This window comes from Oenanthe melanoleuca, chromosome 1 (assembly GCF_029582105.1).
Source record: "Oenanthe melanoleuca isolate GR-GAL-2019-014 chromosome 1, OMel1.0, whole genome shotgun sequence".
In the NCBI taxonomy this organism is placed as follows: Eukaryota; Metazoa; Chordata; class Aves; order Passeriformes; family Muscicapidae; genus Oenanthe; species Oenanthe melanoleuca.
The window spans coordinates 96,716,678-96,735,585 of NC_079333.1; the positions used below are offsets into that span (position 1 = coordinate 96,716,678).

General features: G+C 41.2%; 1 protein-coding gene and 1 long non-coding RNA gene across 2 annotated transcripts in view; one reads left to right on the forward strand and one right to left on the reverse strand.

Moving 5' to 3' along the window:
- Positions 1–13,145, forward strand: part of PPEF1 (protein phosphatase with EF-hand domain 1) — a 37,246-nt gene extending 24,101 nt beyond the window's left edge. Inside the window, 11 exon segments of the mRNA XM_056494065.1 lie at positions 2,928–3,094; positions 4,682–4,718; positions 5,164–5,260; positions 5,263–5,312; positions 7,486–7,686; positions 8,401–8,586; positions 9,200–9,342; positions 9,955–10,061; positions 10,992–11,155; positions 11,988–12,072; positions 12,535–13,145. Coding sequence (XP_056350040.1) covers positions 2,928–3,094; positions 4,682–4,718; positions 5,164–5,260; positions 5,263–5,312; positions 7,486–7,686; positions 8,401–8,586; positions 9,200–9,342; positions 9,955–10,061; positions 10,992–11,155; positions 11,988–12,072; positions 12,535–12,728 — 1,431 coding nt within the window. The 3' untranslated portion in view covers positions 12,729–13,145.
- Positions 13,146–17,498: 4,353 nt separating this feature from the next.
- On the reverse strand, positions 17,499–18,895 carry LOC130254487 (uncharacterized). Its single transcript, XR_008840748.1, has 2 exons — positions 18,729–18,895; positions 17,499–18,178 (listed from the first exon to the last, which is right to left on the reverse strand). It is a non-coding gene; the product is annotated as an uncharacterized LOC130254487 (long non-coding RNA).
- Positions 18,896–18,908: the final 13 nt, after the last annotated feature.

Here is an 18,908-nt window from a genome sequence, read left to right on the forward strand (position 1 = left end):
CTGACACTTGTTGAATGTAAATGCGGTTGTTTTGCCCAAGTGCACACTTGAAGTCTGTTGAAGTATTGTTAAAGTATAATCAGACTTTTTATAGAGCCCTGCTTTTCTTACTAATCAACCATCCTTAGCTGGTCCTTGGCTTGCAGTTTTTTAGTCGTTTAGCCCTCTTTTCAAAACTGGAATAGGAGTATGATACATATTGGTTTCAAACAAAGAACCTGGAATGGGAAATACGACTATTTTGGAGATAAATGCTCAGATACAATTATATTTACAACAGCAATCACTCAGCATTTTATTTTTTGGAGTAAATAGATGCTGATTCTTTCCCCGCCTCTAATGGATGCTATAAAGAGAAAAAAAAAGAAGCAACTCTCATCCTGACTTCTGTAAATTCAGAGCCAAAACTCCCACTGATTTCAGATTAGAGATAACACCCAGTTGTTTTCTGTTAAACTTCTAGGGGAGTCCCTTCCATCAAACCAAATAATATTGGCAAATGTTTTATCATTTCAAAGTAGTTGAGAATATAGAGAACATATGTTAGAGCTGATTAGTGATTTAGAAGCAAATTAAATGACACTATTTTATGTCCCCTCTAAGGAGTTTGCTTAGATGAGCAGCAAACCCAGCTGGTTTCTGGGATCCATTATTTTTCTCCTTCCAAACTCTGTTTCAGTTGGAAGGGATTTCATTCTCCGAGTTGGTACAAACTACCTTAAATAAGAGGGTGCAATCCTAAACAATGCCACGGGAGTGATCTCGGTCTGCACAAGCTCTGCTGTGCAGAGCTGAAATGGATTCTGGAGGTTTGCATGCAAACCAGGCTTGTCACTTCCACCAACCACCCCCAGCAAACACACAGAGATGTTAATCCACAGCATATTGATACAATGCTGCAGATGGTGTATAATCTTTACACCTGGTTTGGCTGAAGCTAAGACACATACCTTTTTTCCCTCAATAACCAGTTTGTGAGGTTCATTCACTCCCTGCATTAATCTTCATTAAATTACAGCATTTCCTGGTATTCCTTGAAACACTTGAATTTTAAATTATATATTGCAAAGTTAGATTGTTAAAGGGATGCTATAGATAGAAATAGCCTGAAGCAGTAGAAAATGCCAACAACAGACGGAAGTTAATTAATCACTAACCCAGGAGATACAGTAATGATGCCCAGCAGCAAGTTGCTAATCATTAGAGGGTCTTGTTTGTCTCTCTGACATGTCACAGGCTGCAACAGCCTTTAATTTAGTTTTGCTCTCATTGTTGGTTGAAACCACAGAAAAGCAGAGTGCATATGTGTGGAACAAAACTAAAATGTCACATTGAAGTTGGAAGTCCAAACCAAATTTGTTTAAAACTCAAATTGTGCGAAAGCTTTTCCAAAAGAAGGGTGATAGAGTCTGGAGAATGTCCCAGTAAATGTGTCTTTCCATGAGGACTGCAGTTAGAGTAGTTGTGTGTATACTCACAATCTGCTGGTGAATTCACATGCAAGTTTTAAGGCAAAGCTTTTATTTATTTATCCACCTTTACAAAAACTACTGCTGAGTTTCTGCTGCCTGTTCCACTCCTGAAATCCATCCTCTCCTTTTTAAAATCACTTCAACCCATTAGAAGTCTCATACATTGCCACTCCTGTGAGCACAGAGCTAGCACAGGCCCCTTCTACATTAACTTGGAAAGGGCTCAGGACAGGCTGTAGCAAAATCCAAGGAAACTGAATTTGCAGCAGCCAGTATAGAGAGACCAGGGTTCACTACTGCATCCTAACATAAAAGGACACTGATCGGGACAAAAAAAGATAGTCTCATAAGGTTTCAAATTACACATTTCATTGAGTCCCTGACCACATCATGCATCCTGCAATAAACCCACTAAGGCAGAATACCAGTAATGCCTTAGGAACACAAGAAAGGCTTAACACTGATACCGTAGATATATTCAAAAAGTGGGATGTCTTGCAATGCTGCCAAACCTTTTAAGAGTGGCTTCTACAGTTATAATGTAATTTTGTAGATGTTCTATTGATATTTCTTGTGCATATCAATTGAGAAAACAGAGGTTTCCGTTTTCCGGTAAGTCATAGTTGAAATACTGATACTCCTGACTGGAAATGATGAAGCTACATATGTAGATGGTGCTATATTTTCTGTAAGCTGATGGCACCCATTGATGTGTTGGCAATTAATCTAATAAAACATACCATCAGTTCAAAATACTTGTTTTTACTAAGTCACCATTTATAACAAAGCATTTTTTGTATCTTCAGAAAGAAAGTAAGGTAAAAAATACCTGTATATACAACCTCTCAGGTTTGTGAGCTTTCAAGTATATCTTGGCTCTCATGAGTAAAGTTCAAGTAGTACTTTCAAGATTAAAGCAGCTGAAATCAAATACTTCAAAGTTCTGTCTTAAGATTTTATTTCCTCTGGACCATAGTCCTTCTCAGGAGTTTTGGAAGCATACACTGCAAACTATGTAAATATACAAAATCCATTGAAACTTGCATGGTAATTTTTCATGTATTTCTTATCTTCCATTCAAACTGAATTACTGCCTTCTGTTTGCAAGTGCATAATCTCCTGGCAACAGTTGCATTAACAAAAATGTATATTTTACTACAAAACTGATGTTCCTTTTGGTGCCTTTCAATTTAATTTAATAGGTAGAGGAAAGGATTAGAGATGGCATTGTAAGAACAGCCAGAGAGGTCCTCTCTTCTCTAATGGCTCAGATTGTCTAAATGAAGGTTTTTATTCTAAGCAGTGGAAATAAAGAAATGCTGCATTTTAGATCTCTGTATTATGCAGGGGTTTTTTTCAGAATTTCTAGCAATGGGATCTCATTTAAATGCATTTTCCTTTATTACAGTAGGACAGCAGCCTCTCTAAATGCCCCTTTTTTTTTTCTTTCTGCAGAATGGTCTGCCTTCAGAACAAAACCGCTATGTCTTTAATGGTGATTTTGTTGACAGAGGGAAAAATTCTATGGAAATACTTATAATCCTATTTGCATTTCTTCTAATCTATCCCAATGATTTACACTTGAATAGAGGAAACCATGAAGACTACATCATGAACCTGAGGTAGATTTTGGGGGCGGGGGCAGGTGTTATCTGGCCTATCTCTAGAAATATTTGAGCTTTTGAATGCTACTTTAGCCACTGTGACACCCTATAACAGAAATAATGTTTTATTAAGTAGTCAAATGTAGCTTTGCCTTTTCAGCATGTGTGTGGGGAAGGAACATCCTCACTACACACAAACATTTGAATGGGAATCATGTCTTGTCTTTGATCTAATCATAATTCATTGAAGTCAGAGGGCTTAGTGCAGCTTCCAGAATATCAAAATTGGGGAAGGAAGGATGAAGGATGATATTTTAGTTGAAGCACATATTTAGCAAAATCTGATATTTTAGTTAACTTTGAACTAAGATTTCACTTCTCTAACAAGGGGCAGGTAATATCCTACCTTCTACTCAGAGGAGCTTCATTAGTTGGAGGTGTCACTGCAGGAAAGCTGACACCCTGTTTTCTAACACAGATGATGCACTCAGCTGTGCAGTGCAGCCAATGGAATGAGCACAGGCAGTGCCTCTGGGTGTAGTCAAAATGTGATTTGGAAACAAAAAGCATCTCAGAGATGTGAGAACTCCTCAGTTCTACTCCCTACAATTCTAAGCCCCTCCAGAAAGTTTCTGGGTGACTGACTGGTAGATAACCTGCTGTACCCTTTGGATCATTTGATGTGTGCACACAGGATGTATTGCTGTTTTAACCCAGGCCTCTGTGTTAGCACCTGGGTTAGAGGCCCATGGGCAAGTCCTACTAATGATCCACAAAAGAGAATCAGTTTCACATGATAGTTTCTTTTTCAGCACTTAATTGAAAACACTCCAAAAAACAACAAACATAAACCAAGATCAGTTACTCAATCTACAAGGTAGAAAAATTCCTCTCCAAAATAGCAGAAAATATTTACTATGTCTATGATGATATGGTGTGCACAGATGTATTCCTGTCTATCACTCTTTGCTGTGCATTTTGATTAGCAGTGCTGCACATTGGTAAATTTGAAAGCTGAGTGTTGTGAAAATGCCCCTTGATGAAGGATATCTTGGTGTTAAAAGAAGGAGGTATCAAAATCCTTGTCCCTTGTGGGGGGAAAGACATTTACAGTTGAATGAAGTTCTGAGCAATCTGATCTAGTGGAAGTTGTCCCTGCCAATGCAGGGGGTTGGAATAAGATGATCTTTAAGGCCCCTTCCAACTCAAACTATTTTATGATATATGCCATACCTATATCATATTCTCTTATATGATTCTATAATGATATTATATTTAAGACAAAAATTCCCTGAAGGTTTTGTGGGAATTTTTGGCCACCATCAGGTTACTTTGGAATTTCTCTCTGGTATGTAAAAGGTAGAACTGGCAGAAAGGCCTCTCAGTAATTATGGGGCTGGATTCTGTTCCCAGCCTCTCTTATGTACAAGAAACCAGTTTAACTCAATTCTCAAGACAGAGTGGAGGAAAGGACATTTCAACTGAGGTGAGATGGAATGGCAGGTGAAAAAGGGGGCTAGAAAACTCCAGGAAAACACCATAGCACAGGAAACCATGCAGAAGGGGCATACTGAAAACTAATTCATGATGCTGTCCTATTTTCAGATATGGCTTCACAAAAGAAGTTTCGAAGAAGTACAAGGTAAGATTCTTCCTCCTTCCCCTATATTTTTTTGTAGTCTTGCACATGGAAAATAAAACCTGTGTAAACAAGAAAACTTCAAACCAATTTATTTAGATGTAGCAGAGAATTACTTTAGTGATGTAGGTGAAATTATTTTGGCCTATCAGTGGAATATCTGACAAAACTATTTTAAGTGCTAGTCTCTCCCAGAGATATATGGGATGAAATAAGTAACATCCATAAGACCAATTAAGTACACAAAAAGCGATGAACATGAAAGAAACAGAGACAATCAAATGGCCCTAAAGTAAATGTCAGAACATGTTTGTCAGGGTTGCAGTTCAGGATAGCATCTGAACAAAATTGTTCATATAAATTGTTGCAGACACTTCAGCAAAATCTTGAACCTAGAAGCAACAGAATCTGTCAGAAATAGGATCTAATGTAAGAGTATATTTTACAGGACCACTGGAAACAGATTTTGTGTCTTCTGCGAGATGTTTTTAGCTGGCTTCCCCTTGCCACTATAATTGATAGCAAAGTCCTTATCCTACATGGGGGATTTCAGACACTACAGATCTGGATTTCCTGAATGCACTTGAGAGAAATAAGGTAAGAGTACATATTCATGTGAGGGTAATTTTGTTTTCTTTTAAAAATTTTGCAGTACAAATTCTCAGATCAGGTCGTTTGCATTTGAAAAGGAAATGGCAGCAGTATAAGGCATATAAGAAAAATAATAGCCCAATTTTTCTTCAAAATCAGGGCTTAGGAAGGAAGGTTATACTAGGTGTTGAGAGCCAATTGTCTGGCTCTCTGGATAACATGGGTCTTTTGACCTTAAATAGCTAAAGGCTTTAGATGCCTCCTCCTGCAGTGATAACACATTAGCCAGAAAGTATGGAAACTACTTGATTCTTGGGCATTTCCTTTAAATATTTTAGAAATTAATCTAGCCACATATTTCCAGCACTGCTTTTTTCCTGGGGCTTTGCTTCTGCCATCTGTTGTGTGGGGGAAGTTCTCCACCTGTGAGGCGCTCCCTTCGCAGCAGCTGAGCGTTGTTCATGTGGGAGAGCTTTTCCAGAAAGATCAAAATTCTAGAACTGGCCTTGATAAAACAGAATCTACTGCTTTTCAGTAGAAGACAGAAATGTTAATGTTTTTTTTCTGAAATGATGAGCAAACACAGATCTTTCAAATCAGTGGAAAATGGTGTGGGATTTGGTCTCACTTTGGACAACTAAATCAAGGTGTCTGCTTGTGATCAGGTGCTGAGCCTCCTTATAGTCAATGGAGATCCAGGAGATCTGGTGGAGATCATTACTTAGGCACACATCTCCAGTGCTGTTCAAGAAAGTGCCCCATTGGCTAGGGATGTCCCCTCTGGCCTTTGCATGCCTTTGAAGAAAGTCTTCTTTTTATGTCCCCTCCACCAGTCCCCTTTAAGCTAGATTTGTGTCTGTCCCCCTCACACTAATTCACAGACATAGTGGAGCATCTCAGATGGCATAGGAGACCAATGTTTGAGCAACTTCATGTACCCTATCATCAATGTCTGTGGAATCTAGAGCTATTTTTGTCACCCTCATATTTTCTAAAACAGAAATAAATGCTTTGCAGGTCAGTCAGTTGTGTATCTTTTTTAAAGAGATGAAAAAGGGCATGAATTGGAGTCTAGGCTCTGTTGGCTGCACCACTGCACTAGAACTGGGTGCCTAACTTACAGATAGAGGTGGGAGGTGTCCTAACCATGAGCTGAATTCTGCCCATGGTTTCACCAAGACTCAGCTCTGCATGTTTCTGATGCAGTATCTGTGAAATGCATAACTAACAGGTCAAAGTTGCTGCCACAGGAGAGTGTGGCTAATGAGACATGTGTGGGCCACAACCCAGGGCAGTGTCACTCAAGGCCAAGTGATATATTTTAATTGGTACAGCTGGCAGCTGACAGGTTTCAAGTACTGGTCAGTGCACTGGCAAATAACCCCATGTTGTGCATTTTATTCTGAATTAGTCCTTTGTTAAAGAGTAAATCTGGGCGTCTGTGGACTGCGTATGTTCTATTGGTGGGTTGTTTTTATTTGGTTTGGGTTTTTTTGGTTGGTTGGTTTGGTGTTAGGGTTTATTTTAGCTTTGTTCTGGAAATAAGCTAGTATGAGAGAATTTCAAATGAGAAGACATTCCCTGTAGAAGAATCCATATTAATGGTCATTCATGGAACTATAGTGCACCACTCCAAAAAAGCAAATGCCCATGCATGTTTGAGGAGTTTGATTTAGCAGTATAAGGCCTGATGTAATATTTAATCAGTTTCATAATTGTCTTCATGGTACTCTGTTTAATTTAGCCAAATTAATCTAACAGCATCGTCCTATGTGAGAGCAAAAGTGAATGGAGTTTTACCTTCAGTACAATATGAATGTGTATTTTGTTTCAGTGAAGCTGGGCATTGAAGTGTCTTCCCTGAGCCCAGGCCCCCTTCCTGTATAGTGAGACCTTAAGATTGACTGTGTTTGGAACAAGTGTGTGTGTCTGGATAAGAATATGAAAGCAGCTCTGAAGAGCCTGGTTATTGATAGCTATAAAGCAAAATTTCTGCCACATACTTGCAGCTTCTCCTAAACCTGTGAATTGAGGACATTATGAGACTAAACATTAGTTGAACTCTCAAGGAGTTTTCCTGAGTACAGGAAACATGAGCTGATGTGCCTTTCAGCCAACATCTCTGTACCATCTTTTGTCGGGGTGATGGTAACTTTTTTTTTTTTTTTTTTTTTTTTAGTTGAAATCTTTGATGCGGCCACCAAAGTCAGTGAGAGATAGACAGGACCAAACAAAGAAGAGAATTCCCACGACCAAACCCAGTAAACACATTCCCAACCAGCATGTTGCAGGGAAGGCACAACACAACTCTTCATCGGGCTTCACTGAGCCTTCAGGCTCAAATTTGCCTCCAGACCCCGCCCTGAAGGAATGGAAACAAGTAGGTGAAACCAAAGACACGCTGATAGTAAACCCCTCCCGCACAAACTCAGCAGGTGTTCTGTTCAGGCAGTGTATTTATGAGTCTGAGGGAACTGTCTCTTCATAGGAAAACAGCCATTCTAAGGAGTATATTGGATACCTATTAGGTTTTTTTTGGATGCTTTTTGTAGACCAGGTAGTAAAGGCTTGGAATTTTATACCTTACAAATAAAATTCACCTGGTATTTTCTTTTCTTAGCTGTTAGGAGGAGGAAACTGCCCAGTAGGAGATGGATTTGCCTGCCCTCATGTGGTTGGATCTGTTGGTAGATAAATGGTTGTTGTTTTAAACAGGTCAGACTGCAATTGTTGGTGAGATAAAGCACCTTTTTTTGGATGTGCTTTTGGCAGCTGAATGCTGATATAGCCCAAAAAAGCAACTTAGCTCCTGAGACCTACAGGCAGATTACTCAGAAGTGGGAAGTTTTTGTCCTCTGGCTGTTCATTTCACCTCGAATATCAGAGCCAATATAGAGCTTTTGTTATACTGTAATGTCTTAGCCCAAAAGAATATGCACCTGAAGGAAGGAAAAACCCCAAGACCTATGTGTTAGCTCAGATGTGTTTTCTCCCAGTACTGTGGGGCTTCTGCTGTGGCCAGGACTTGAGACAGCCATAGCCTGTCAGTCTTCCCCTACTGTCAATCCTCCTTGCTTGAGTTTGCTATTTATAGATCCTTGACATTCTATGGAGTGATCCAAGAAGCCAAAATGGCTGTACACCAAACAAGTGTCGAGGAGGAGGCTGTTACTTTGGTCCTGATGTCACTGCCAAGCTGTTTGAGAGGTATAATCTGAAGATGCTCATCAGGTCTCATGAATTTAAGCCAGAAGGTTATGAGATCAGTCATGATGGGAAGGTAAGATGCTTCCATGTAAAATAGAATTCTCCTGTGAATTTCACAGGAACATCCACAGTAGATTTGTCTGCAAAATTTATTTTAAAAAAAGAGAGTCACTTTGTTAAACTGGGTTTGGGGGAACTTTGCCCTAGATAGATGTTAAAACAAAATCCTGAGTTCCGAGTTACAAAATTCTTTAGGCTTTAGAGAGTGGGGACCAATTTATTACTTACATGAAAACAAATGGACATCAACAAAATTGCCCTTAAGAGCTGTGTATAAATACAGGTCAAGAGATGCTCTAAGGCTTTAGAAGCCTTTTTTTACTGATTTCTCTTTTGGCCCTGCTTGGGCCAAAATACAGGCCAACAAGAATCCTGAAAACCAAGTCTCTCTTAGAAAGAAGTTTCTGTTAAGCAGCATGTTGTATCTCACTGCTCTCTGAAGTCTGACAGGTCAAAAATAAAGGCCCAGAACTCTGACTCAAAAGGCAAGAGCAATTTGGTGAATTACATAGTTTTATATGTAGTCACATAATTTTGTAACCTGGAATTTTTTCTCAGATCAGTTCCAGAAATAAGTGTCAAGAAGAGCCGTTCTGGCCAATCCAGTTTCTTTTTTCCTCTGTCAGGTTATCACCATATTCTCTGCCTCTAACTATTATGAAGAGGGCAGTAACCGGGGCGCTTACATCAAGCTGAATCCCGAGCTGATCCCCCGGTTTGTGCAGTACCAGGTCAGCAAGTTCACGCGCAGGCAGAATCTCCGGGAGAGGTAAAGATCTGTGTTGCATGCAGTGAGTGTGGACTCGCCTCACATGTGAGTGTACCTGCCACAAATCTGCAGCTTGACTGAATAATTTAATAGGCATCCATTTTCCTTAGTTCTCACCGGTTTTCTATTTTACAATTTAAAAATTAATACAGTAGACAAAACATGTTCGAAGTGCTTAACTTGGTTTCCTGAGAAACTCCCAAAGGTAATTAGGTGAGGTAAGCAGTTAGAACAGACTAACCTTAATCAGGGGCTCGTAAATGGCCTGCACCTCTCTGCTTTAAGGCTGCAGTGTTAATCTGGACAAATCCTGTTACGAATTTAGTCTCAAAAGTTTATCATTTTAGATAAACACATTTAGTTTAGAATTACCTGCATAAACTCAATTATCTCATAAACTCAGATTATTCTTATGGAGCATTGTTGGTTTTGGAGGTTCCCCCTGCTCCCTGAATGTCTTGTGTGTTCTAGTGTTTTGGGTCATCCTACTTTAACATGTAGCATGTTTAGGGTATAGTATGTTTAAGGATGTAAAAATTTTATAATTAGTGTTGAAAAGCATAAAATGCTAGAGGATTTTAATCCTTTAATAATCTGCGGATTTCCTCCTAGGGTAGGTACAATTGAATCATCTGCCTTAAAGTCCTTACGAGAGAAGATTTATGCTCACAAGTCTGAACTCACCAGTGCTTTTGCACAATACGACGTCAATGGCACAGGTACAAGTTCCTCTCTGTCCAGTTGCCACATGGGGAAAACAGCTTCCACATGTGTGGGAGGCAGAGGGGACAAGCCCCATGGTGATGAGTCTTGCCTTGTCAGTGTCAGGCTGAGGGCAGAAGAGCTGGTTGACCTTGTTCTTCAGGACCACAGAGGAGGATGGGCATTGAGAAGACTTAGCTCCAAACAACTTGAGGGGAAGTAGGAAAAAGAAAACTGAAAGACACAGGCAAATAAAGAAATTATGTTTGCTGTTGGGTAGAGAGTTTGGGCAAGCAAATCTAGTTTCAGAAGCTCAAAATCATCACCACCTTCATGTAGGAGTGTCTTCAGAATGTGTCAGACAGGGAACTGGGGTCTCGGGTAGAGGGGAGGAATGGGTGTCCTTCTGAATCTAGGAAGTATCTGAAGAAAGTTGCCTGCCTATGCCTCCAGCAGACACACACTCACCCCTCAGCTGAAGAAAAGTCAGTGCTGAGTTAATAGATGAATCTTTTATGTAGAAGCAAGAAGTTGATTTCTGCCACAGATACAACTTTTCCTTGTGATGGCTTCTGACTTGACTGTGTCCTTGCAAGGGCACTCAATAACATGATGTTTCTTTGGCCACTGAACATCTGTTTCACATATTTCTGTCTGGTTTTCAGCCACATGTCACTAACTGCTTCTCAGGTGAAACCTGAAATATTCTTCATGGCATAATCTGGCTTTCTCAAAAGGTGTTAAAACATGCTGAACATCAGAACAGCATGACAAATTTGTGGCTGGAAGGGACCTGTGGAAATGCCTAGTCCAACCCCACTGCTCCTTTGTTATGAGGGCTTTTATCTCAGAGTTTAGAGAAAATCCTTTTGTTTTGTAACTCTTTGTGTGTGACTGATGTGTGCTGTGTCATGTACTTTTAACCATGACCTGACCCCTTCTGGCAGGCAGGATTTCTGTCAACGACTGGGCTGCAGCGATGGAGTCTGTCCTACAGCTGGAACTGCCCTGGAGGATGCTGCGGTCTCAGTTAGCACAGATGAACCCAGATGGAGAAGTTGACTTCATGTCATGTTTTTATGATTTGAAAATGGGTCAACCTATAAAAGAGGTAAAGAGGAAAACACCTCCTTGCAGTTCTTGGAGGAACAACTTTTGGTGCAAACTGAAGCACAAGACAGTGGTTTGGCCCAACAAGTAGACATGTACATCTGAACTAGTTGCTGAGCTTCCTTTTATAGTCACTGGAGGAAAATGAGCACTGCTAGGGTACGAATCATCATTCCCTGCTAAGGTAGAAGCTTAAAATAGGTTGGATGAATCACATGCTAGAACTGCTTCTTAACTTTCTGTTGGCTCTTGAGGGCGTTTAGATAACGGAGCTGAGGAGATGTGACAAATCCTGCCCAGAGCACTCAACCCTTACTCTTTGAAATGAGCATTTTAAACAAGTCCAGAGGCAGTTCAGGCTCCTGTGGGAGGAAGTCATATTTGTTGATGGATTTTAGATGTTTTTAATGGTATCTGAGGTCACTTCTACAGAGCCCAGTTGTTACCAAATGGCTGCACAGTGCTTTGGTACAGAGGTATCACCATAATTTTCCTAAACACCAGGATCCATTCACATCTGTACAGTGAGTGCTTTGTATGAGTGCATGTCTTCCCTAGATTATCCAAGATTATTTCCACAAATAATTACTGAAGGTAGGAGGTGTGCAGGGCTCCCCCTTGCCCTGTCATCTGAAAGTGACAGGTTTTATCTGATTATTCCTCAGGGCAAGACACTGAAGTGTCATTCCAGAGAATTCAAGCCTAAAGATTTTTTTTTGTTAATATTTGACAAGTTAAACTGGGAAAATGGAAATTCGATAATAGATGCTCTGTTGGTTAAATTAACTCAAACCAAGATCTGAATAGCTTCTTGTATGTGATTTCAAAACCAGGCTCAGCCAGCTTTGGCAGAAACACTGTGCAGATACAGAAAGGATCTGGAGATTATCTTTAACATCATTGACAAAGATCACTCAGGTAAGTACAGGTAACTTCACTGTGTCAACTCTAAGGAGCCTATACCAATTACCTTTTCCCCACTGTGTTTCCTCCCTAAGGCTTCTAAACATAGAGGAACCAGAGGTGATGTCATTTCTCCAGTTTGGTGGAAACTATTTTAAGCAGTCAGTCTGCAACCATATAAGGGACAGTTAACAGAGCCTAACAAGAAAAGATTCTCACATACCCCAGCTCCAGTATTGGCTTCACTCTTTGGGGCTCTTTTCTCCTTTCCAGTCTTACTCTTTACTGCTTTCTCAATTCCACTGTCAAAAAGCATTAAATCATTACCTGAAGTAATAATTTGCATCAATCATGGAAGCAACTAACCCCACCACAGTAGGCAGGTAACTTTATGGCAGTGAAGGAGTATGCTTGTGTGTGTTTATGTAGGAGGGGGAAACAGCACTGCCAAAGCAACCTATTTTCTATCTCCTTTAGGTTTTATTTCTCTTGAGGAATTCAGCCAGACATGGAGACTCTTCACTTCTCACCTGGGCATTGATGTACAGGATGATTCCATTGACAAGTTAGTCCTCAGCATAGACTATAACAAAGATGGCCACATTGATTTCAATGAATTTTTAGAGGCCTTTCATGTTGTCCACAGACTTGAGAAAAAGGCAACCTCCTGAAAAGGCAGAACTTCCTGTGGGTTGTCTTGGAAGCTCAGCTTGCTGTCATTAGTCATAAAAGGACTGCTCGATAGGGTCAGTGTGCAAGCTTTTATTTAGCCCTTCCAGGATGATCTGTACCTAATAATGGACAGAGGAGATGAAAACCCACACTTACAGTATTACTGTGTCACTGCCACACTGCCAGGACCTTTCAATTTACCCCCTCCTCTTGGTGGCATCTCCCCCCATCAGTCTAATCCATGAAGATTGCCAAGGTCGTGCCTACAGCTGTGTAGGAAGAGAAGATTTGGTATGTGTCTGTCAGCAGTCCTTAGTGACAGCTGAAAGCATTGATCACCACATGGAACATATCAGACCCACTCTGGTGATGGAACAGGCACAAAGAGGCTGGCTGTGGGGTGTCCATTGCAGGAATAGAAAACGGAAGAAGCATCTGGTTAAAACGGGTAGTTCTGTGTTTAATCTTGCTCTTTGCATGATGCAGAGAATTAAATCATTCCAGATCACTCTCTTCTCCTTCGAAAGCTTACACAACTTAGGCACAACTTAGAGGAGTGTGGTTGAAAGGTGTTTACACTTGCACTAAATTTCCTCTTGCCTCTAGTTACTTTTCCCCGCATTTGTTGGGATTTGGAGCTATGAAACAACCATAACTGTTTCTGAGATGAAGCCAGGCTCTCCACAATGGTGCTGAGCAATAGGACAAGAGGCAATGGGCAGAAACTGATGCACAGGAAGTTCCATCTGAGATGAGGAAGAACATCTTCACTGTACAGTGACCGAGCACTGGAACAGAATGCCCAGAGAGGGTGTGGAGTCTCCCTCACTGGAGATATTCAAGAGCCATCTGGATGTAGTCCTGGGATATGTGTTATGGGATGACCCCATCTAAGCAAGGAGGTTCGACTAGATGATTCACTGTGGTCTCTTCCAGCATGACCCATTCTGGGATTTGGTGATTCCATGATAACTCGTCACCTAAAGCTAAATTCACAGCATGTTAATGCAACACACGACAGATCACAGAATAAAGCTTTAGCTTTCTGAGCAATGCCTGAGTGGGGTGTCTATGCATTTTATGTTTTGGTACCCTGCCCTGAACACCATAGAACACTGTTCCTGAAGATGAACTGGGTTTCTTGTAAACACATTTTGATACTACTAAGTCTAAATATTCTTGCATATAGTTAAACATAAATTCTTTACCAAGAAAAGAAAACTGACAAATTCTGAAATTGAGGTTTTGGAAGTCAGCAAGATGGAAGACTCTTGCACTCACATTCCTGTCTCTTTCCCTGACTGCAAGTCAATATTCCCATTCCTGCCAGTACAACCCTGTCAAGTCCCAAGGGGGAGAAGTCAGGAGATCTGGATCTAATTCTCTCGCATCTTCCCCTCTGAAAGCAACATCAAATCAGGAGCTTTTTGGTAAGTATTACCTCATTCAGCCTCAGTAAATCCAATGCACATAAAGTGCTTTTTTAATAGAAGTGTTGAAAGTACAAAAAAAGCACTCTTCCAAGTTTATCATCCCAGAATGTAATAGCAGCCTAAGCTTAATGCACTGCTGTCTCTCTTAAATCTTATTTTCTACTATTAAATACAGAACACTTTTCCAAAAGTATTTTGTAACTTGACAGATGAACGAACAAACATGCACACAATTATTTCTACTGCCTTGGGAGAAAGAAAAGTCTTTAATAGGACAAACAAAATTTACAGTAAAACTTTAATGGCATTGGTAATACATAATGTGTATTTATAGCATGCAGTTATTCTGATCTATGCACTGTGATGATCAGTCCCACCTTATTCCAGTGGAGTGACAAAAAGGCTCCACTTCCACTGGCCAAACACTACTGTGTGATGGGATCTTGCTTCCCCTGCTGGCTTGCATGCAGGGGGTGTGAAGTGACAAGGTGAAACTGGACACTGCAGCACTGGAGTCACCCTTTGCCACCTGCCCCAGTAAAGAGGACAAAGCCAGGCTGTACAACAAGACACAGGAGCTCTGGAGGATGGTTGGCAGTCTCTAGTGTGGATGTCCCCCACTAAGGACACATTCCTGAACCTAGCATGAATGGGACTGGCCTCACGGATCACCTCCTGAGAGGGGATGCGGACTGAGGTGAGAGGAGCTGAATCATTGAGCCAAAGCAGACAGCAGACAGGGGGACTTACTGTGAAACATCTAAGGCTGGGAATAAATGCCACTTGAGACTGAAACTGGGAGTGGGAAAACGCACTGCTGCTGGTTCTTAAATCTAAACTGTTTGAGCTGAAGCTCTTCTTCTATAACCTCCATCCTCAATCCCTTTTTTAGTCATGATTCTATGCAGAAGCTACTTAATATTCCAGATGTGAGTGGTCCTTTAAGCCTGAATCAGCCTGCAGATGAATGCCAAGTTCTCACTTTACAGCTACAGATGCCACCACTGGTAGCATCTCTCTCCTGCTTTCTGAGAACTCTGCTCCTACCTGCTGACCACTCCAAAAAGTGCCCAAGGTTGCACTTGGACTGACCCAAGCTCCCACTTCACTCAAGGCCCTGGCTACTGCCAGAGGGGTGACACATTCCCACAGTGTCCCATGCTCACATGGGGCAGGCCAGGTGTTTCACTACTCCACAGAAAGGGGCTTCTCCTTTGCAGGGCAGCTAAGGACTGCGTGGCTCACCTGCACCTTCCAGGAACAAGCAGGACTCTTTCCCTTAAAAAGGAGACTACAGTTAGCAGGAGAGAAGCCAGATAAACTTTGTACTCCACCCATTCGGTTTTCACAGTTAACTGTGGGACCAGCAGCTGAGGGACATCAGTGATGCTTTTGATGTGTCTGCAAGTAATGTAAGTTTGCCTTCCACTGATCTTGTGTTTGTACCACCCTGCACCACCAGACACCTAAATTCTTCAAATTACCACATAAATACTTCATAAAACATCATGAATATACCATAACGTAGGTCATACCATGAATTTGATATAAAGACACCAACGACACTCCCATTTAAAAACAGAGAAGTGTTAAGGGGTGCCCAGGCACGTTAAGCCATATATTTCATTGCTTTAGACTTCAATACAGCTTCATGGAAAACTAACATCAGCTTTCTTGTTTCTGAAAACTAATTCACACAGTAGGAAAAAAAAAATTACAACTCTGAGAAAAATGTCATCTTGCATCTCTCTCAATTTAGGATTCAAGAAGAAAAGCAAAATTAACTTCTACTACTTTTTGTATTCTACCACATACAATAAAAAAAACCTCACCTTGCTCTTTTTGTGCTTATGCTTTGCAGTGTCACATCTGCTTAAACTAGAAAAAAGATTTTACTTCCTTTTACTGGGAAACAAGCCAACTGAGCTCTCACAATACATATGAAAAGTTAAAAAACCCAAACCAAATAATAACAAAGGCAAACCCTTACAAAACAGGCACCACACCAATAAAATAACTTCCACACCCAAGTGCTAACTGTACCTGAACTGTCACTTTATACTGGCCCCTGCACAGGCCCATGGTTCCCATGGTGGTTAACACAGTGCTCTGGACTACCAAACTCCTCTGGTCTCTGAAAAAAACATTAAATCACCTCACACTAAGGCCTCCTATACCTACACTCTCTTGAGCCAGTTCCCAGATACTGCTATAGCAGCAGTGACTGCATAGAGGGACAGCAGGCATGCAGACCTTTGGAGCTCAGACCTCCTGGGACCATGAGGGCTGGCAAATGAGACAGGACATTACTTCTACTGGAAACACAAACCTTACTCTCAAAAGCACCACACACTATTGTTTGAAAAAAAATAAATCGTATACAAAAGGCACGGTTATGTTTTGAAAGAGTGGAGGGAAGGCTCACAGAAACAGCTTATCAGGCTTACCTAGCTCAGAAAGCACTTATTTTTACAGGCCTATCTGCTCTTTTCCCCTCTACCTGGTAGGACAGAATTTCTTTGATCTTTTCTGCTCACACGGCAGCAGTGCTACTGAGAGCCTGTCTGTGGCCATGGCATGCCGAAACTACTGCCACTTTCCTAAGCTGTTAGCCAGATGCTGATATGTGGCCAGTGGCAAAGCAAAGGCACAAGGAAAAGCACAGCCAGTGCTTGGGGCAAGGCAGGGTTTTCCTTTCCAGAGGCTGCCTACCTCTGTTTTCAGTTTCAATGGTCACAGAGTGATTCCCATGCAGGACACACCTACTCCTGCAGCATGTCAGAGCTTCCCAACTCACAGCATTAACCTGGGAACTGTCTGCAGGGAGACTTCCAGGCAGCCCAGCTCCTAATTATATGAGACCACTGTGACTTCAAACTAGAAAGAAAAAAAAGAAAAAATGGAAAAGGAAAAAAGAAAGACAATAATATTAAAAAAAAAACCCAACCAAAAAAACCAAAGAGGAACATCAAAGCCTTTTATAAACTCATGCTACACTGGAAAAGCCACAATTATGCAATTCTTAACTCTGAGGCTGTTTGCAAGGGAAATGATCAGGAGACTTGGAAAGGGTGCTCAAGTGAAAGAGGTTTATCTTGCTCCATTCAGAGGAAAGGATTACAGGCATAAAACTGTCACACTGGAGAATCTGGAGTCTTGAGAGTTTGCCTCCAAAGTCTTGGGGATGCAGGGAAGAAAGCTATTCAGATTAAAGACAGATGTGGCTTCCTGACAGAGGCTATCCTCTCAAATTAGTGGATACTGTAGGATGTTTGTCCCTACAGGTATTAGCCCTGCACTGACTAGGTGCAAATGAGAAGAGAATCAGGATAAAAGTGTATTAGAAATATCATGTTATTTCAAGTTATTCTTACTCCTCTAATTTACATTTCCCTGGATGTTTCACACTGTGCATTAGTGATTCACAATGATGTACATTTACACACAGCAGGAGAAAAATTAATGAATTCCATCACTTCTCTTATTTGTGAGACTATGCCCACGATGCAGCTCCCTCATTTTATTATGCCTTTTGATCTCCACAAAGTAATCTGCTTTGCCCTTGGCAGAATTGTATAATTCTTGCTAATTTAATACAAATTACATTTATGCACTTTGGGCAGAATAAGCCTCATTATTTGTTATTTCTTGCACACTCTCCTACAACCAGGCCAAATTCCAGCTCCCTGTCCCCAGCAGGAGGTGTGCACAGAGCATCCCCAGCAGTGCCAAATGCTCAGGGAGTGCATGGCACACACACAGGCAGCAACCAACCAAGGGGTTTGTGACACTGAACTGGAGAGGAAGAGCCTCTGAGCCTTCCCTCCCATGTGAGGCATCATTTACTGCATTGCACAGCCTGTGCTGGGCAGAAAATCGTGTAAATAAATAATTATGGCTTTTGTTAGGTAAGTCATGGTGCCATAGGCTCCGCTGGGAGCACTGTCATAAAAATAGTGGCAAATTCCTGTGGCTGTGTCTTTCTCCAAGATACTACCAGTAGCTCCAAATGATTTCTGTAAAGACACAAGCAAAGAAGTAGAGCAATGTTAGATATGCATGCTTATTTATTGAAAAAAAACCCCCACCACATTATGATATTTTATTTGTGCTGAACATTGAAAGCACTTCAATGAAAGTATTGAAAATTCTCTTTTCCCTCATGAAAACCTTAATCAGGATTACTATAGGGCCCACATGACTTAGTTGGATCAGTGGAAGCAAATGAAAAACATATAACTTCATGGATCTTTGTCATCTGGGGGGAATCGGTGGGATTACTCAAATATTGGTAGTAGTAATGCCTTGATAAAGCAGAACTTCACTTCAATCTACCCTTGTACTTCAGAGCTAGTTAGCCACTACAACTTCATTCCCTTTAAATCTCCCATGATTCTTACATTAGTTTTCCCAAATATATTTCCAGAAGATACTTAAGTGATTTAGTCTGTCAGAGACAAAGGAGGAAGAGCCAGGACAAAATCAAATTCATCATGCACATTAAAAAAAGAGCTGGGGATAATTTTGAAAGGAGAAGGCTTCCCCCCCAGTGCCCTTTGAGCTCACCAGCTCCTGCAGAAACAGGTCATTGGCCATGTGCACGATTCTGTCCACGTGGATGATGCCCCCGATGCTGTTCACCTCGATGTCGGACAGGAAGGTCAGGACGAGAATAGCTTCCACCAGGAGCTGCCTGTACTCGGGCTGAGGGACGTGGTTCAGCACCGACTCCACGTGCACTGCAAA